At 44.0% G+C, this 21,088-nt stretch overlaps 1 protein-coding gene across 12 annotated transcripts in view; it reads left to right on the forward strand.

Annotated features, from left to right (window-relative positions):
- SLC23A2 (solute carrier family 23 member 2) overlaps window positions 1-21,088 on the forward strand; it is a 159,720-nt gene that overhangs the window by 58,509 nt on the left and 80,123 nt on the right. For 7 of the 12 annotated variants that reach the window (XM_063659001.1, XM_063659000.1, XM_054467897.2 and 4 more), the window contains 2 exons: window positions 16,509-16,549; window positions 20,682-20,941. In XM_063659001.1, coding sequence (XP_063515071.1) covers window positions 20,834-20,941 — 108 coding nt within the window. In that variant the 5' untranslated portion in view covers window positions 16,509-16,549; window positions 20,682-20,833. Of the gene's footprint in view, window positions 1-16,508; window positions 16,550-19,506; window positions 19,590-20,681; window positions 20,942-21,088 lie in introns of those variants that run through there. The other 5 variants (XM_054467898.2, XM_054467893.2, XM_054467895.2 and 2 more) reach the window with 2 other exon arrangements.

Raw genomic sequence — 21,088 nt, forward strand, 5'->3', positions numbered from 1 at the left:
TCTCTGTTTTCAGTCTTTATTAATGTAATCTTTTCTGTCTGCTTTATTTAATTACATTTCTTTTTTTATTTAATTTAATTTTATTATTATTATTTTTGTGATGGAGTCTTGCTCTGTTGCCAGGCTGGAGTGCAGTGGCGCTATCTCGGCTCACTGCAACCTCCACCTCCCGGGTTCAAGTGATTCTCCTGCCTCAGCCTCCTGAGTAGCTGGGACTACAGGCGCGCATCACCATGCCCAGCTAATTTTTGTATTTTTAGTAGAGACGGAGTTTCACCATGTTGGACAGGGTGGTCTCGATTTCTTGACCTTGTGATCCGCCCGTCTCGGCCTCCCAAAGTGCTGGGATTACAGGCATGAGTCACCACGCCCGGCCTTTTTTTTTGAGTCTCGTTCTGTCACCCAGATTGGAGTGCAGTGGCGCAATTTCGGCTCCCTGCAACCTTTGCCTCCCGGGTTCAAGCGATTCTCCTGCCTCAGCCTCCTGAGTAGCTGGGATTACAGGTATACGCCACCACACCTGGCTAATTTTTGTATTTTTAGTAGAGACGGGGTTTCACCATGTTGATCAGGCTGGTCTTGAACTCCTGACCTCGTGATCCACCTGCCTTGGCCTCCCAAAGTGCTGGGATTACAGGCGTTAGCCACTGTGCCCGGCCTATTTAATTACATTTCTTACATAGCATATGTTTAGAGAGCAATTTGGCTTATGCATTAAGTTTTATAACCGGGTTTACACTCATTATTTAGCTTTATCCCTACCTTGATGGTTTTAGCGTCCATGCTTAGCAGTCTTGTATACTAGTTAGTGGCCTCTGTGAATTTCACTTCTGTATTCCAACCTGGTTGGAATATAGCTTCAGGCTTTCTTTCCCTCCTTTTCTTTTGAGCTCATGCACATCTAAAACTGTCTGGTTTGGCTTTCACACATGAAGGGCACCTTATCTGGGTATAAAATTCCTTGTTAAGACCTTTCCCTCAGTTTGTGTTTGTGTTATTGTCTTCTGACATTTAATACTGCTGTGGACAACCAAGGTGCTAAGCTTAATTCAAGCTAACATTTAAGCAAACCAAACATTTTCTCCTCCCTGGATGTGTCTATGATTCTTTCATCCTGTGGTTACATTATTTTGCTAGGATGTGTCCAAGTATATGATTTTGCATGAACCTAGAATGCCCTTGTAGTCCCTTTACTCAGATTTTTCTTAATCTCAGAATAGTTTTTAGTCTACATCTTCCATTTGTTCTTTTTTTTTTTTTGAGTCAGAGTCTTGCTGTGTCGCCCAGGCTGGAGTGTGGTGGTGCAATCTTTGCTCACTGCAACCTCTGCCTCCCAGGTTCAAGCGATTTTCCTGCCGTCAGCCTCACAAGTAGCTGGGATTACAGGCACGTGCCATCACACCCAGCTAATTTTTGTTATGTTTAGTAGAGATAGGATTTCACTGTGTTGGCCAGGCTGGTCTCAAACTCCTGACCTTAGGTGATCGCCCACCTCAGCCTCCCAAAGTGCTAGGATTACAGGTGAGAGCCACCACACCCGACCTCATTTGTTCTTTTAAAAAAAGTTTTATTGAGGTGTATTACACACCACGATAGTCATCATCTTAAAATATACAGTTCAGTGGTTTTTAGTATACTGTTATTCACAAAGCTGTACAGCCATCACCACAATACAATTTTTTCATCCTGCAAAGAATCCTAAAACCCATGAATAGTCACTCCCATTGCCACCCCAGCCCCAGGCAACCATTGATGAACTTTCTGTCTCTGGATTTGCCTACTCTGGACGTTTTGTGTAAATGGAATCGTACAGCATAGCTGGCTTCATTGCCCCTTTTGTTTCTAAGTCTGCTTGAGAGGCACCGATGAGTCACAGCTTGGCCTTGTTCTTTGCTTTTTCCTGCCCAGCTCTGTCTCGGAATAGCCTTAGCCTTTCTGTACTTTTCCTTGTCTCTTAGAGTTTCTCAGGTCTGTCACCCACCTCCGTTTCAGTCTTTTGTGATGCCATTTCTCTCGCTTGCTTCCGAGTTAATGCTGGCTTTTCATTTCCCTACAGTTCTTCCCTACCTCAGCTTCTTGTTTTTGATCCATTTTCTCCATATAATTGTCAATCTTGTTTCCTTTTTTAAAAAAATACCAACTTAAAAAATGTTTTTCCTCCTTTATTCCAACCGTGAGTTTTTGTTTTAAATTTTCTTTTGGCTCCTGCAACAAATCTTCTCTGATGTTAGAGTCTTCACAGCATGTCCTGAATACAGTTCTTGGCTCCCCTAGGTGTGTTGACCTGATGGGTTGGATGTGTCATGTGCGGACCTGTGTTCTGGGCACTTGTGGTGGTGGGTCTCCTACCCTGAGCAGTTGAAGCACCTGGCTCCCAGCCTTCTCCCCAGTTTCTACTAAGGCGTCACTTCTGGTCAGGTGGTGTCATCCTCTTATCCCACTGCTGAGCTCCTCAAAGTTTCTGTGAATGAGGAATACTTACAGCTGCTTTTCTCCAGGAATTGTCTTGGTTCTTTTTCTGTCTTTATCTCAGGGACTCCCATCTTCTAAGATGTCCCTTGCTGATGGTTGATGCCTCTTCTGCCTGGCTGTTTGTCATCTGAGCCTCGAGTTCCCTTTCTGGATTTGGGAAGGGCAGTCTGGTGTTAGGGAGATGAAGGCAGGTATTTGCATATTCCACAGGGCAGAGGGTGCCCACTGCCCAGGTTCCTGGCAGGCCCTGGCTTGGAGTCAGGACTGGGAAGGGCAAAGTCTGGCCACAGGTGTGACTTCTTTCCTGGTCCTGATGTTAGACTGTCAGTGTGCATTCACCACTTTTGTGACTTCATGGGTACTTCCACTGTTCAGTAGGAATCAGTGGGGACCTGCATGCTGGATGCCATGTTGAACTGGACCCCAGCAGTCAGCTCTCCAATGTGACAGTTATTTGTTGGCTTTGCCTACCTTTTAATGATGAACTCCTATCTTGAGATCTGAAATTTTTTGAGCTTTGAAAACAATTGTCTTTGGGCCCTGATTGGGGAAATGGAAACTTACCAGGTAGTAAAATTAATCCCCCTTTTCACTGAGCTGGAAGCAGCATGGGTGGACTTATTCATCTGAACTGAAGGGTTTACAAAGATAGGTTTTAATTTTCCTTCTTAGTGCAGGTTTGAGACGTATTCTCAGCAGCTGCTTGGTTTCTACAATAGACTCTCCAGCCTGCCGTGGAGAAACCTGCTACAGATTGACGTTAAGGAGACCATAATAGAGGCATGCAGTAACCGTTTGTAACCGGCTGGTGGCTGTTGTGTAACACAAATAGCATTTCTAATGAGGTGGTGTGGTTATACAATTTTGGCCAGCCTGTGTGGGTTATAAAAGCTGAAATTCCTTCAGCACCTGAGAGCGTCTCATGCTGAGTACCAGGACAGTCGCGGGGTTGCACAGACACCGGCACAGAAGTGGTGGGTGAGGCACTGATTAGAGGACATTTCTGTGGAAGGGTGGGGTTTCACTTTGAAGGTAAGGCCATTTGGTGGTTCTGCTTTGGGGAATGAGTTGTGAGGATACACAGATTGATTACTATCTGTTTGTGTCTGCGTGCATTTGAGTCTGCGTGTATCTGTTTCCATGTGAGTATCTGAGTGTTTGTATCTCTGGTGATGTTTCTAATTTTCTACATATATGTCTGTTTCTGTGTGTGTGTGCGCCTGTGTGTGTGTGACTAACTGTGCCTGTGTAGGTGGGTGAGAAGTTCTCAATTTTGCACAGCTGCATTACTAGAAAATCTCCAAAGGGTTTCTTAGTGCTGTCAGACATAATTTAAATATCAAAAACTGAACATTAACATTTATGGAATTCTTAGAAGGCACTGCGCTTACTTAGGTATGTGAGAGAGAATAGCAATAAAAACTTCATCTGCAGCGAGTAAAATTTCTGTGTTTTTCAGGTGCTTATTTACTTTCCAGAGCAAATAAAGTAAAAATGATGTAAATAAATTATTTATTTTCAGGGTCCAGTCCAGTGCCAGGACTGCCAAAGCTCTGCTGTGTGTTCTTTTACGTTTTCCTTTTTTTTTTTTGAGATGGAGTTTTGCTCTGTCACCCAGGCTGGAGTGCAATGGTGCAATCTCGGCTCACTGCAAGCTCCACCTCCCAGCTTCAAGCAACTCTCCCGCCTCAGACTCCCAGATAGCTGGGATTACAGGTGCCTGCCACCATGCCTGGCTAATTTTTTTGTATTTTTAGTAGAGATGGGGTTTCGCTATGTTGAGCAGGCTGGTCTCGAACTCCTGACCTCAGGTAATCCATCCTCCTTGGCCTCCCAAAGTGCAGGGATTACATGTGTGAGCCACCGTGCCCAGCCTATGTTTTCCTTCTATGTAGAGTTTCAGGAGTTTGATGAAAAGTAAGTAAACAACCAAAAAGGAATATAAGTGAAACAAACTTCATGGAGAGCTAGAGTGTCTTATAGCTGAGCGCAGATATATTTTTAATTCTTTTAAGGTCTTTGGGTTATTAAAAAATGTCAGGTTCAGACACCAGAAAAAAGCAAGACATCTGTAGCATACAATTCTAAGTGATTGCAGTCTCTGTATTTAATGAATATAATTTTTAATGAATTGCTTAGGAAGAACACACTCCTTTGCAGGAAAAAGAATGTATAACATACAGGCATGGAATGTTTAAAGCCTCCCATTTACTGAAGATCAGGGAAAAGCTTTGCAATAATTTTGATCACCATGTATGTGGTGTTAACCTGGGGAAGAATTAGTGTCCCAGCCCCAGATAATTGCAGTGCAGTTTAGGCAAACCCACTCTTCAGCCCTCAGGTAATCTATTAGAGCAGGTGAATCCATCAGAGCTCCCTTTTCCTTATCTTGGGAGAGTCTGCAGGGAAGAGGAACTCTTGGTATACTGGACTGGGGGGAGCAGGGGGTATGGTGTGGTGGGGAGAAACAATACTGCAAAAGAGATTTGCAAATGGAATGTCTTCCAGATGAGACTGGGAAAGTGGGTGGTGTTGAGAGGACTGAATAAATGGGCCAAAGTCCAGCAAAACCAAGCAGGCATAATTGGGTAGTTAGGAAATAGAGGCAAAGTGGAGATGGATCTTTCTCTGCAGGTGAAAGAAGGAAATTTGGCTTTGGCCCTTGGAGAATGACATGGTCTGAAGAGCAGATCAGAGAGAGGGCTGGTGAGTCCGTTGAGTTATTGGAGATGCTTCTCCCAGCACCAGAGGCTGCCTTCTCCCAGCAGGGGCAGCTCTGGCAACAGTAGCTGGAGGTGACCAAGTGTCCTACTGAGGCTTCCTCTTCAGGGGCTGTGCTGGAAAGAGGATGGAGCAGGGATCCCAGACACAGTGGGACTGAATCAGCAGGGCAGAGCCATCTCCTCGAAGTTATCCAGGCCCCCACGATTTTTGTATTGGGTGAGCCAGGGGGAGCATCAAATGACAAAAGGCATCTGGAGACCTGGAAGAGAAGAAAGCTTTCTTTCTATTCCCTGAAAGTAACTCACGAATTTTCCTCAGCTTCCTTCAGAATGACTTTTAGATATGACCTTCTCAGGCCTATTCTGGTCTTTTGGCCTTTTCTTCAGAGTCTTGTTCTCTTAGCTTGGAAGGTAACACGAGCAATGTTTGTCTTCTCAGAATGATTGTTGGACCCGCAACATTGGCCCTGAGCTTTTGTGCAGAGATAAATCAACCTCTCTGTGCTCCAGTTTCTCATCTGTGAAATGGAGAGAATAACAACCCCTCCCAGAATTTTTGTAAGGGCTAAGTGAAACCATGTTTGTGCCTGGGACTTGATAGTTCATTATGCACATGTTTTTATCTTGTTGTTGAAATTCCATATAAAATTAGCTTTTCAGTGGCTTCTGTGATGACTGATGATTAATACATTTTAAATAGTGTTTAAATAAAAAGCACCATGTGTGCAAAAAGTGATGTGTTAAATTACGTAGTAGAAATAAATGCAATAAAACTCATCTTTGTTCTGCTTTAGTTTGCTAAAATGTACATTCAGATTTTAATTTTTGTCATGCAGGCTGCACTTTTTGCTATACTGCCCCTCCCTTTCCCCTTTCATGTCCCAGCCACAAGATTTCCCTGAACGAGTCAGGGATTCCCCAAGTTTTTGAATGCCTTTTATGCATTGGACACTGTGTCCCTGCTGCCATCTCATTCTGGTGGGGAGCGGACAGGAAGCTGGGAACCATGGAAACACAGAAGATGGACAGCTGACCCAGGAGTGCCCCCTGGAGGAGGAGGCCTCTTGAGCCCAGACCTGGGAACTCTGGAGGTCGATGTGGGCAGTGTGGGCAGCACCTGGCACCGAGGAGAAATGGCCAGGATGACGAGGCTTAAGATGGTCTTGTTATAATTTTATTTAAATAAAGTTTTAGAAAGAAAATTTCTGCTGAAAGATACCAGGCACAGTAGGCGCTGTAGCATGTTTGCTATAGCATTAGGTTAGAAAAAGAAAGATTGTGGATGACTTTGTATCTTAAACCCCCAAACAAACAAAGCATACACCACTCTGACATTTTACTTTCTCAGACTCCATCGCTCTTCTGAACAAGCAGTCAAATGAGTTATTGTCTTGTCACCTAGATACCATGACCGTCACCTCTCATGGCTCATGCATAATTCGATGTCAGCAAAATGACGTGTCTCAGGCTGGATTCAGGAGCTTTTTTAGGATTTAGTGTTGCATTTGGGACTAGAGCTTGTCTGTACCAGAGCTTCTGGGACTAAGTCTTTGGGCCAGACTGAAGGGATCTTCTGTAGGCAGAGCCTATTCTTCAACATCTTGTTTCATTCTGTCAGTTGTGCATTTTACTTTATGTGCCATAAACTATTTGCTGTCAGTTAGGAATGATCCTTCCCACCCAACTCACCCCATGGATGTTTCAGGAGAATTTCCCACATTTATCCAGTGGCATTGCATCCTCTCTGGCCCACTGGTGAGGACCTGAGAACCCATTTTTAGATTATTTCTAACTAGTACAGTGTTTGCCCAGGGACCCTTTTTTTCTACCGTCAGAGCAGGATTGCTACTGTCAGGACCCCTCCTGGGGCCCTGGGAGTGGCCTCTAAGGGATCATTACTCCTGGGGCTCGCTACAGATGGAAACTGGTTTCTGAGATGGAACTCGGCAATGGTACCTAGGTTCCCTCTCAGAAATCCAGGTTTTATCTGGCTTCCTTTAAAACATTTCCAACTCTTAAAAGAATTAAGTCCACAAACCGAGACAGTGACAGAAGGCTGAGATGGCACATTAGAGTGCAAAGGAGATTCCTTCCATTGCAGTCATTGGCGGTAGTTTGATTTAGGGCTCTGGTAGATTATTGTAATTAATTATAAGGCCACCCTCGTGCTGCAATTCTGGGTACCCCCTCCATCATTGTGGCAGGGGAATATGATGATATTTTGTCATCAGTGCCATCATCTTGTACCGCTTTCTCACTTTGGCACAATATTTCTATGGGCATGTTAGTTTAAGGTCAGTAAATAATCTGATTTGAGTCGGGCACTTGGAACATGCCTTTCATGTCAGTGTGCAGAGCTTTTCCATCAGTGACTTCCAGACTCTTTTCCCCTGACCCACAGCATGAAGCATTTTACCTTGACACTCTCGGTTACCCCTGTCTTTTGAGATATGCTCTGAAGTTTTCTGTTCTGTCAAATGCCATTGTTTTAAAAATTTTGGTCAAGATCCACTAATTTAATTTCATGACTCACTAGTAGGTACTGACTTGTGATTTGAAAAATGAGCGCTGGCTAGGCATGGTGGCTCATGCCTGTGATCCCAGCACTTTGAGAGGCTGAGGCGGGTGGATTGCTTGAGCTCAGGAGTTCGAGACCAGCCTGGGCAACAAGTAGACCCTGTCTCTACAAAAAATACAAACATTAGCTGGGCATAGTGGCGCATGCCTGTGGTCACAGCTACTCAGGAGGCTGAGGTGGGAGGTTGCAGTGAGCTGCGATTGCTTGACTGCACTCCAACCTGGGTGCCAGAGCCAGACTCTGTCTCAAAAAAAACAAACAAACAAACAAACAAAAAAAACGAGATCAAGAGTTCCTGCAGTGTTTTAGAGAAGACTGCAGGATGATTGTTTTTTTTTTTTTAAATTCAGTCACACGCTATGAGCATAGTTGTCATCACAAGATCAAATAATCACCACTGTTTACAAGTTCATTCGTTGCTGCTTGGAGCTTTAAATGGAATAATTATAGCTAGGATCAGCATCAGAATTGCAAACTCCCTGAAGTCGGACTCTGTGTATTAGGTAACCAGTTAAGTCATTTCATTCAAAGGAAGTTGATCATATACAAGTTGAAGATTTTTTCTTTTTCTTTTTTTTTTTTTTTTTTGAGAATTCAGAGCGTTTCATTCAAAACCAGCTCTCACCACACCTACAAGTTGAGGGTATACGTTCCAACAATCTTTTTTGACTTGAATTAAAAGCATTTAGGTCAAATGTTAGCATTTAACAGAACTTAATGGAGCAGCCACAGTTTGATTATAATCCCCTTATGGGATTTAAGCAAAGAGCCATGGATTGGCTTTTGAAATGTGCTTCATCATTGGACCTAGCCGGCCCTGAAAGCTCTTGTGTCTTGGTGAGAACCAAAGTAGCACTTGGCAGGTTGAGGTTTTGAGTGACCTTATCCCAGAGGGCACTCCTTCTTAGTCATATTCTTCCACTGTCTGGATTGGTTTAAAGAAGTGGAGACAATAGCTTTCTCCCAGCCAAGATTTCCTATCCCAAGGTGTGGGTGATCTGAGGACCTCTAGCATGAGAATATTTGTGCATTTGTTAAAAATACAGGTTCCTGGCCGGGTGCAGTGGCTCACGCCTGTAATCCTAGCACTTTGGAAGGCCAAGGCAGGTGGATCACGAGGTCAGGAGTTCAAGACCAGCCTGACCAAGATGGCGAAACCCTGTCTCTACTAAAAATACAAAAATTAGCCGTGTGTGGTGGGGCACGCCTGTAATCCCAGCTGCTTGGGAGGCTGAGACAGAGAGTTGTTTGAACCCGGGAGGTAGAGGTTGCAGTGAGCTGAGACTGCACCACTACACTCCAGCCTGGGTGACGGAGCAAGACTCCATCTCAACAAACAAACAAACAAAAATACAGGTTCCCAAGCCCCCAAGGTAGGTTTATAGGATTAGAATATGAGAAGGGGGCATTTTTTAAATTGGCGGGATTACAGGGTTTTTGAATTCTTTTAGTCTTCTAAAGTCAATTTTATTGCGATAGTGTTTACATAGAGTAAGTGGATATACATCCAAATGGAGTCACCAGAATCACAGTCAAAACAGTAGATTTCTATCACTCCAAAGGTTCCGTCCTTTCCCTGGGGAGCCCTTTCCTCCATTCCTGCCCTAGGTACCACTCTCTGCTTCCCGTAGAATGGTTTTGTCTTTTGAGAATCAGACTGCATGTCTTGTGTCTGGCTGCTTTAACAAAACGTCTGTGCAACTCCCCTGTGCTGTCAGGCATGTCAGCAGACGCTCTCTGGTTTGTTGCTGACTAGTATGCCTTTTGATGGACCCACCATGATTTGTTTACCCGTCCACCTTTTGATAGCTCTTTGGATGTTTCCAGTTTGGGGCTGTTATAAATAAAACTGTCGAATTTTTGTCTTACATGTATTTGTGTGAAAGAAATCTGTCTTTTTTTGTTGTTGTTTTTTTGAGACAGAATCTGGCTCTGTTGCCTGGGCTGGAGTGCAGTCGTGCAGTCTCAGCTCACTGCAACCTTTACCTTCTGGACTCAAGCCATCCTCCCACCTCAGTCTCCTAAATAGCTGGGACTATAGGTGGATACCACCATGCCTGGCTAATTTTTCTATTTTTTTTTTTTTTATTATTTTTGGTAGAAATGGGGTTTCGTCATGTTGCCCAGGCTGGTCTTGAACTCCTGGGCTCAAGCGATCCGCCTGCCTCAGCCTCCCAAAGTGCTAGGATTGCAGGTGTGATCCACCGTGCCTGACCCAGAAGTGTATATTTTAAATAAGCTTCCCAAGTGAGTCTTAAGCACATGAGCCACTGATTGTTATTCTGGCTGTTCCTCTCTCTCGTGTCCTTTTGGAGAACTGTGGGTTTTTATGTCTGGAGCAAATGATGGATTTGCCATGGATTTATATTTCTGATATAGTATTTATCCAGTGCCATCTACTTGGAGTAAATGTAAATTTCATTAGCATTTATGGAACATCTATCTTCTCCCCCCCGCCCCGTGTACTTCCTTGTAAAGAGCATCTGTCTATTCTGTACTAGGAGCTGGGAATATAAAGATGAATTTTATGTTTTATTTTTTATAGAGTCAAGAGTCTCGCTATGTTGCTCAGGCTGATCTCGAACTCTTGGCCTCAAGCAATCCTCCCAACTAGGCCTCCCAAAGTGTTGGGATTATAGGCATGAGTCACTGTGCTCTGCCTTAAAGGTGAATTTTACATACGGGGATTCTACTTTTTGGGAAGACTTAGTGATTTATCCATTCAGCCATTGGAGGGTTTCTATGTTACCTGTTCACTCTGCTAGGTGCTGATCATGAAAGGACAGGTTTTTCTTAGGATTCGGTGGTTCTTTCGAGAAACACAGAAGGTTTTGGTATTTAACTCCAGGAATAGCTCAGCTCCGAAAACTTCTGGACAGTGCCATCACATTTCTCCTTCAGGTGGCCCTGCTAAGCCACAGTGAGAGGGGTGACTGTTTCCTGGACAGCGAGAGATGGTCAGATAAAATGAAGTTCAAAAGAAATCATTACAGGCTGAATAGCTGATGAAACAAGTACTGATTAAAAGCTTCTGCATTTGTGCATGATTGTTGGTGGCTGGAGAGCTAGTGATTCAGTCCTTAGGTAATTGGAAGATTTGTTACACATCTAAATATTTTATTTTACTATTCTACTTCCTCATAACAGAATTTTCCAGATGGCTGATTTTTTTTCTCTGTCAGGTTTACATTTATTTCCAGGTGACTTTTTTTTTTTTTTTTTTTTTTTTTTGAGACTGTTGCGATTTCCTGCTTCCTCTAAGGTAGTGATTTTTAACTTTGGCTGCAGGGAGCTTTAAAAAATCTAGATACCAAGTATAATTTGTAGAACCTTGGCTTTTCTCCACTCTCTTCTGAAACCCAAAGTTATTTTAGAACTTTAAACATGAGGACATTATTCCACACTGCTGTATCCTGAGCTCACAGCAGAAAGGACTGAATTGATTTGCTTGCATTACATTGTAAAGGGGGTAGATGCTGTAAGGGGAACCAGCCTTTCCCCTGGACTTGAGTCTGAGGAGTAAGGAAGAACTGGTGCTGATGTGGACACCATTAGGCTCTTAGGGGAGAAATTGGGCCCATCTTTTGTAGTTAAGTTAGTTTAGAAAATATAGAGGAGTAAAAACAGGAAAATAAGTCATTTGTGTTTCTATCACTCAACATTTTGGTTGACATTTTGGTGTGTGTATATACATGGCCACATACTTTACACATACACAGTGGGTTAATGCTGTACATACTATCTTTTTCATTGTATATATTGCTTTTAATTCTTTTCACTTATGAAATAACTTTTATCACTCAAAACTAGTATCTTCTACCATTCTTTTTATTTTTTTATTTTTATTATGGTAAGAACATTTAACACGAGATCTACCTTATTAACAACTTTTTTTTTTTCTTGAGACAGAGTCTCACCCTGTCACCCAGACTGGAGTGCAGTGGTGCCATCTTGGCTCACTGCAACCTCTGCCTCCTGGGTTCAAGTGTGTCTCCTATCTCAGCCTCCCGAGTAGCTGGGATTACAGGCATGCTCCATCATGCCTGGCTATTTTTTACATTTTTAGTAGAGATGGGTTTCACCATGTTGGCCAGGCTGGTTTCGAACTCCTGACCTCAGGTGATCTGCCCACCTTGGCCTCCCAAAGTGCTAGGATTACAGGCCCAGCTGACAACTTTTTGAGTGTACAATATGGTATTGTTTTGTTTTCTGGCTAATTTTAAAAATTTCATTTTTTATAGAGATGGAATCTTACTATGTTGCCCAGGCTGATCTTGAACTCTTGGCCTCAAGCAATCCTCCCACTCTTAGCCTCCCAGAGTACTAAGATTATAGGCGTGCATGAGCCACCATGCCTGACCGAAGTATTGTTAATTATAGGCACAGTGTGGTCCAGCAGATCTCTAGAATTTGCTCATGTTGTGTAACTGAAACTTTTTTTTTTTTAAACAGAGTCTTGCTCTGTCGCCCAGGCTGGTGTGTAGTGGTGCAATCTCGGCTTACTGCAACCTCCGCCTCCTGGGTTCAAGTGATTCTTGTGCCTCAGCCTCCTAAGTAGTTGGGCTTATAGGCGTGCACCACCACGCTGAGCTAATTTTTGTGTTTTTGGTAGAGACGGGTTTTCACCATGTCGGCCAGGCTGGTCTTGAACTCCCAACCTCAGGCAGTCCTCCTGCCTTGGCCTCCCGAAGTGTTGGGATTACAGGCGTGAGCCACTGTACCTGGCAACCTAAAACTTTTAACCTGTTGAGTGTCAGTTCTCCATTGACCCCTCCCCCAAGTCCCTGGCATCCACCATCCTACTCTGCTTCTGCATTTGACTATTTTAGACACCTCATGTAAGTGGAGTCATGCAGTATTTGTCCTTCTGTGACTGGCTTGTTTCACTTCATGGAAAGATGTTCACCCTGTGTTATGTAAAAAGGCAAGTTAAAAAATAGCACATATATAACAGGGTGAACATCTTTCCATGTCAATAAATATTTCTGTGCTTTCTTAACAATGTTAAAATGTAGACGTTAGGTCTTACTTCTTCTGGATTTTATTACTTGGTGGTAACCAATTGTCTTGGCATGTATATTGAAAAATCCATAGTTGGTTTTATGATTTGAAGTGCTGCCATATCATATGTTCATCAGTTTTTGGGTTTTTTTTTAATGACTAACAGTTACTTTGTTTTCATACTTGTTGAACTTCTGTTTATTACAACTTTACATTAGGGTTCTTATCTCACTGACCACACTCCTCCTATTTTTCAAATATTTGTGGCTATCCTTGCTTATTATTATTGTTATTATTTTGAGATGGGGTCTCACTCTGCCACCCAGGCTGTAGTGCAGTGGCATGATCGTGGCCCACTGCAAACTCTACCTCCCAGGCTCAAGTGATCCACCTCAGCCTCCCGAGTTGCTGAGACCACAGGTGCACGCCACCACACCCGGCTAATTTTTTGTATTTTTGGTAGAGACAGGGTTTTTCCATGTTACCCAGGCTGGTCTCGAACTCCAGAGCTCAGGTGATCCACCTGCTTCCACCTCCCAAAACTGTTGGGATTAGAGGCATGAGCCACCATGCCTGGCCCTTGCTTATTCTTCTAGAGGATTTTTTAGCAAGCTCCTCTGACTCATTGGGGGGGTATTAAGGGATTTTTATTAAATCCGTATAGATTATGTTAATTGGAAAATGAATATTCTTACAGTACCTTTCCTATCGAAGAGTATCCTCTGTTTCTTTGGTTATTCAAATCCTTTTTATGTCCCTCAGTAATATTTTATCATTTTCTTCATAAAGGTCACGCATATTTTTATTAAATTTATTCTTAAGTATTTAATGTTATTCTTGCCATGGTGAGCAGGATTCCTTTATCCTATTATTGTCAGGCATGGGCAAACCTTTCTATAAATGTCTTTGGTTTTAGGGGCCAGGTGATCTCAGTCACATGTTCTTCTTTGCTGTTGTTCACAATCCTTTAAACATGTAAAAACCATTTTTAGCAGGGACTTTAAGAGAAACAGGCCAGATGGTGGCTAGCTAGCTTCTGATACAGATGCTTGTCGCTGGCATTTGGGAAATGTTTGATTCAATCACATCGAAAGAGGCTTGCTCATGTGTTTTGTAACTCGCTATGTAATTGTAGATTCTCTGAGATTTTTCATATCTTTTGATATAGTTATAATTTGGACTTTTCTAATACTTCCCTCATCTTTCTTGGTCGGTGCCCATCGATGGTGGTGACGTTGACACCCCCGACTTGTTCCTGACATCTGTTGTGTCACCGATAGGTTTGATGTAGTAAGATTATTAAATGAAAACACTCTTACATTATACCACATGCCTTAAAAAAATCATTTATCAGTCCACAAACGTTGGAGAGCCTTTAATATATGTGCCAAGTTCAGCACCAGGGGTGGAGGTAAGATGGTGAGGCTGTGATACTGTTTCTTTCTGTTTCCCACAGCTGTCTGGCTAGGCAGACAGACAGACAGACATGATCTTGCTTAGTTACAATAATCTTTTAAAATTTTACCTTAATTTTTTTTTTTGTACAGATGGGGTCTTGCTGTCTTGCCCAGGTTGGTCTCAAAGTCCTAGCCTCAAGCAATCCTTCTGCCTGGGTCTCCCAAAGTGTTGGGATTACAGATGTGAGCCATCACACTCAGCCCTCCACATGGTCCTCCGACATCATGATGAGTGGTGATCAGAGGAAGTATTGATGGGAGTCACCCCAGTGAGAAGGGGTGAGATGAAGGGGGCTTATTTTGGAGGGATGGCATGAGCAGGGTCCTGAGAGATAGGAGAGGCCTGTGAGTAACCACAGTAGGGGCCATGAGGGACTGGGAAAGGGGGCCTGGATAGGCCCCATAGTCACCTCTTGTAAAGGAATTTGGGTGTCATTTTAAATTAGGAAGCCATCAAAGAGCATGGTAATTTTCTGTTGAAGCATCATGCTACTTACCATTTGGACAAGTGTTTAGAGCCATCAAGATGGAATGAGGGGCCGGGCACGGTGGCTCACGCCTGTAATCCCAGCACTTTGGGAGGCCAAGGTGGGCAGATCACCTGAGGTTGGGAGTTCGAGACCAGCCTGACTGGCCAACATCTACTAAAAATACAAAATTAGCTGGGCATGGTGGCGCATGCCTGTAATCCCAGCTACTCGAGACGCTGAGGCAGGAGAATTGCTTGAACCCGGGAGGTGGAGGGTGCGGTGAGCCGAGATGGCGCCATTGCACTCTAGCCTGGGGAACAAGAGTGAAACTCTGTCTCAAAAAAAAAAAAAAAGATGGAATGAGGGCCAGGTGCAGTGGCTCATGCCTGTAATCCCTGCACTTTGGGAGGCTAAGGCAGGAGACTGCTTGAGCTCAGGAGCTCAAGACCACCCTGGGCAACATTGTGAAACCTCATCTCTACAAAAACTAGCCAGGTGTGGTGGCACATGCCTATAGTCCTAGCTACTCAGGAGGCTGAGGTGGGAGGATCACCTGAGCCTGAGAAGTCAAGGCTGCAGTGAACTGTGATCGCGCCACTGCACTCCAGCTTGGGCAACAGAGTGAGATCCTATCTCAAAAAAAAAAGATGGAATGAAAACACAAGTTAAGTGGCTGTTGTGATGTTGATGAGAGACCATGGTGATGTGTGCTAGGGAGCAGCCGTGCAGGTGAATAGAAGTGCGTATGTTAGAGAGTTCCTAGTCCAAGGAGAGTGGGTGTCAGCCCTGGAAAAGGAGCTTGAAGGTGATTCCTGCCCCTCAGTGCCCCCTCAAAAATCACAAGGAGGGCAAAATCACCAGCAAGTCTCACAGAGGCAGTGTGTATAGGCCAGCTGGCCTGGGCTGTGTTTGTCCAGGGAGAACAGCTGTAAGCTGAGCATTTAAAGGGCAGTTTTATGTCTTGCTTGTATAAACAGTGTAACGGCAGGTTCAAATTACTGTTTCAAGTTTGAATCCTGTTCTACTGCCTATAGCTGTGTATCCTTTGGCAAGTTATTTTACTTCTCTGAAGCTCAGTTTCTACTTTTGTAGAGTTTGTGTGCAAACCAAGTAATATTACGCTTACTGGCCAGAAATAACTCATTTATTTAATAAGAGGTCAGAGAAGTGCCTGGCACACACCAACACTTAACAACTGGAAAATTGCAGTTATTACTGTCATTATCGCCATCATGGTCTTCCATCCTTCTGTTCCTCTTTCCCCAGTGTCGTGTATTAAGGCCAAGACAGTGAGTGGATTTGCTCATTCTCTTTCTCTCTTTTGCAAGGGGTAGGAAAAGGGGCAACGAGGGACCACGGGTTGGCACACTTTCCCTGGTGTCAAATTCCCAGGGAGATTTTGCTTGTTGTTTTAATACAGACGTTAAACTCCACTATTCCCTCACCTCTCCCCTTTTATCTGTTGCATTTTGCCGCTGGACCTTGGCATTTATGCACACCACGCTCATCCTGTGTGGATAAACTCTCTGATCTCGGGTTGTCGCATACTTTCTGACCTTGAGAGTGTCCGCATCATCCTTGTGCACTGGGGTGTGGAATGCTCTGTCCTTTTGGGCTTTTTATGGCGGTGTCCAAGGACACATTTCTTTGTTCAGCATTCACCCCTTCTTCCTTCTTCCTCCATGTACTGTCCCTGATGAAAGGTGCTCCCCTCTTCCTGAGCCCTGCAGTCCTCTTCCCTGACGCCTTTCTCAGAACATCACTGCTCTGCGCTTTATGAGTCTTATCCTCTCTTGTGCTCTTTCAGGTCTAAGGCTTCAGGATACTCCAGGCACTACTCTGGAAGAGGTGAGTGAAGTGCATTGGTGGTTCCCCCACTGTAGCTTATGAGGTTCAATTAAATGCGTGGTGGAGAAATGGAGCACAGAGTTACTTGCTGGAAGGTATTCTTGTCGGGTTGGAACTGTCTCTGTTCCTAGTGCTGGGGACAGTGGGGAGGGGTTTGCTGCTGCAGTGGATGTTCATGTCTGGAACACCAAGATGAACTTAACCTAGGAGAGTAAATTTATTCTGCTTTAAAAAGTCCCATCAGTTTCCTTAGCCAGGCATGGTGGCTTGCACCTGTAGTCCCAGCTACATGGGAGGCTGAGGCAGGATGATCGCTTGAGGCCAGGATTTTGAGACCAGCCTGGGCAACATAATGAGACTCCATCTCTTTAAGAAAAAAAGTCCCATCTTCCCTAAAGTTGATATAGATAAGGGTGATTTGAAAGCTCTGCTGACATGCTAGATGTGGGACAAAGAGCTTATTTGTCCCTTGGAATATGACTATATGGCATGTGGCCATGTAAAAATCTACCAGTATTTCACTATCCTCTTTGCCCGTTTTATTTTCTGAAAAAATAAACTTCTGGTGGTCTCAAGGTAGAGGCCCACTGTGGCTCCTTCAGGCAGATTTTATTTTTAGGTATGTTTATTTTCACTCTGGGTTTTTTGCAGATTTTGGGAAGATGATGGGTGGCAGTGGCTAACTCACAATGTAGAAGGCTGATGAATTTGGCTACACAAACATGATGACAACTCTGGCAGCTCAAAAGGTCATCCCCCAAATTCATAAACAAAAAGCAGGGATAAAATGTTTGCATCAAATACAACAAAGATTTAAAGGATTAATATCCTTAAAATAAAGCTCTGTAAACATTATAGAAAATAGGCAAAGGACATAAGGGGATAAACCACAAAAGAGGCTCTGTGGTTGCCAGCAGACATGAAAAACTCATGAATCAATGCATGGCAACATATCTGAAAAATTACCCACTTGCACAGATTTTTATACATATATATATATTTTTAATTTTAATTTTTTTTTGAGATGGAGTCTTGCTCTGTCGCCCAGGCTGGAGTGCAGTGGTACAATCTCGGCTCACTGCAAGCTCCACCTCCCAGGTTCACGCTATTCTCCTGCCTCAGCCTCCCCAGTAGCTGGGACTACAGGCGCCCGCCACCACGCCCGGCTAATTTTTTTGTATTTTTAGTAGAGATGGGATTTCACCATGTTAGCCAGGATGGTCTCGACCTCCTGACCTCGTGATCCGCTTGCCTTGGCCTCCCAAAGTGCTGGGATTACAGGCGTGAGCCACCGCGCCCGGCCTGCACAGATTTCATATATTAAGGCCTATCAGACTTCACAGCGTTGTAGTGATCCCTGCGGTAGAGTTTCATATCCTTATTAAACAGCAGAGTTGTGATGAATGAATTAGGACCTGTGAGTGGCGGGGGCTGTGGCAGGGTGGTGGGACCCCTGAGGTGGTCTGGATGTGGCATTTTAGGCTCTGCATTCATTTCTGTCTGGATACTGTAAACATCACTTTTTCCTCTAGTTTTTACTGTTAATGATAAGAAGTCTGATATTAATATTATCTTTCCTTTGTCAGTAAGCTGCTTGTGTTGGTATGGTTTTTGTTTTTTTGTTTGTTTGTTTGTTTTTTGAGACGGAGTCTCGCTCTGTCGCCCAGGCTAGAGTGCAGTGGTGCGATCTCAGCTCACTGCAAGCTCCACCTCGTGGGTTCACGCCATTCTCCTGCCTCAGCCTCCCAAGTAGCTGGGACTACAGGTGCCTGCCACCACGCCTGGCTAATTTTTTGTATATTTAGTAGAGACAGGGTTTCACCGTGTTAGCCAGGATGGTCTCGATCTCCTGACCTCATGATCTGCCTACCTCCGCCTCCCAAAGTGCTGGGATTACAGGCATGAGCCACCGTGCCCGGCCTTGGTTTTTTTCTGACAAGAAGTTTCAAGATTTTTTTTTTTTTTTTTTGAGACAGAGTCTCACTCTTTTGCCCAGGCTGGAGTACAATGGCGCAATCTTGGCTCACTGCAACTTCTGGCTCCCAGGTTCAAGCGATCCTCCTGCCTCAGCTTCCTGAGTAGCTGGGATTACAGGCGCCCGCCACCACACCTGGCTAATTTTTGTATTTTTTAGTAGAGATGGGGTTTCACCATGCGGGCCAGGCTGGTCTTGAACTCCCGACCTCAGGTGATCCACCCGCCTCAACCTCTCAAAGTGCTGGGATTACAGGCGTGAGCTACCACCCCTGGCCAGAAAATTCTTTTTATAATGACCAAGCTGGAGTAAGTCCCATAGACGTGCTTCTGTGTGGGCTTTGCTGTCTCTGCTATATGCATGTTCCTGCTTCTCCAACTGCCGAGTGTATCCCTTAGAGGACCTGATCTTGTCCTTAGGATTAACATGGCACATCTGGGATGCCATCCTCGGGAGGAGAGAAGTGTCTTTAAATGAAGATTTCTCAGTCTCAGCCCTCCTGAAATCTTGGTGTGGGATCTGTCCTGTTCATTGAAGGATGTTCAGCAGCACCCCTGGCCTCTGTGTACTAGATGTTAATAGCTCTCCCCGAGTTGTGATGGCCAAAGACATCTCCAGACATTGCCAGATGTCCCCTGCAGGGCAAAATTACTCTGGATTGAGAACCACTGCTTTAAATGAACATGGATAGCACGTGAATGAAAATGCAAAATGTGCATGAATATGCAAACAAGAACGACCACCCCAGAAGAATTTGATGTGTGTACCTAGCTCTCCGTATTCCACTCATGGAACTTCATGTTCTGGCAGCAGTTTCTTTTGTTTTCCTTTTTGGCCTTCTGATTTCTGAACTCTAAAATTTGTGTAATTCGTTCTCTTTTTTATTTCTTTACATTTCGTTTTTCCCCTGGCTCATCCAAAGTGTTTATTGAACGAAGTGTCCCATGAAGAGTTCCTCGAACAGCAAGTTCTGTACTTGTATTTCCAAACTTATTGCAGGCCTGTCCTCACGTTTGCAGGGCAGCTTGGTTGGATTCTTTATTCCTAATGGGAAGATAATTGGTGGTAAGATCTGACCTCACCCTAATTGGAGTACCAGGGGATGCGCTCTGCCCTTCCCACTCCTACCTGTTTGCATTATCTTTTTCTTTGTAAAAATTCAGGCATAGCTAGGCATGTTTCATCGTATGTATGCCATTCCTTGGAGGGATCCTCTGTGCCTTCTCATTTTTTTTTCTTTTGAGACTGAATTTCACTTACTCTGTCACCCAGGCTGGAGTGCAGTGATGTGATCTCGGCTCACTGCAACCTCCGCCTTCCAGGTTCAAGTGATTCTCCTCCTCAGCCTCCCGAGTAGCTGGGATTACAGGCATGCAGCACCACTCCTGGCTGTTTGTATTTTTTTATTTATTTATTTTTTTTTAGTAGAGATAGGGTTTCACTATGTTGGCCAGGCTGGTCTCAAACTCCTGACCTCAAGTGATCTACCTACCTCCCAAAATCTTAGCTTCCCAAAGTGCTGGGAGTATAGGCATGAGCCACTGCGCCTGGCAACCTCCTCTTTTTACTGCTTTTGAGTGTCTTCCCCTGCTTTTAATTGGGCACGTGTAGGGAATTTAGAATTATTTTAATGCCCATCTAATCATGATTAATTGGCTGTATCTGCATTGCCCTGTATAGTAGCCACAAGCTACAAGTATCTTAAATTTTGATTAAAATTAGATACAATTAAAATTCAGTTACTCATTTGCACTAAGCACATTTCAGGTTCTCAGTAGCCACATGACTGTGTTGGATAGGACAGATATATAACATCTCCCTCATTGCAGAAAGTTATATTAGGTAGTGCTGGGTTATGAGATATAAACCATATGCATATCAAAGAAGTACCTTAGCTATTTTTTTTCTCTCTAGTATAGTGATGTTTTTGATAGTTTGGTTTAGTGGTCCCCCTCTCTAGTGGGCAATTCAGAATCAGTGGGTGACTATAAATGAAGAAGGGATTGGTGCCTGAAAACTGTAATTAGGTAAAGTATTTTTTGGATGCTTGGGTATAATGTGTAGTGTGACTTTTTTTCTGTGCAAGAAACTCAGTGACTGCATAGCCTGTGTTGTTTTCATGCTTTGGGGTGATTTGGCTGTGCTCTTCTTTTCTAGGTGCTAAGAGATGCCGTTTGCAGGCCTCATCTCTGCCTGAGAATCGGGGGCTCCAGGCACTAGAAGAGCCAGCTGATCCTGGGCTCCTAGCTTGAATAAGCCTTCACTTCCAGCTGCTCTCCAACGGCTGTCCAAACTACTCGTTTCTCTTAATGATGGGTATTGGTAAGAATACCACATCCAAATCAATGGAGGCTGGAAGTTCAACAGAAGGCAAATACGAAGACGAGGCAAAGCACCCCGCTTTCTTCACTCTTCCGGTAATCATATTCCCCATCTTCCTTTCTTAAATCTCTTGAAAGTAGTTTCCGTATGGAATCAACATAGGATTGGCTTTAATGCTCATGTTTTCAGTGAAGGTTAAGGCATTTGCAAACCAAGTACTTTATATGTGAGATAGTCTTTGG

Source organism: Pongo pygmaeus, chromosome 21, assembly GCF_028885625.2.
Source record: "Pongo pygmaeus isolate AG05252 chromosome 21, NHGRI_mPonPyg2-v2.0_pri, whole genome shotgun sequence".
NCBI lineage: Eukaryota > Metazoa > Chordata > Mammalia > Primates > Hominidae > Pongo > Pongo pygmaeus.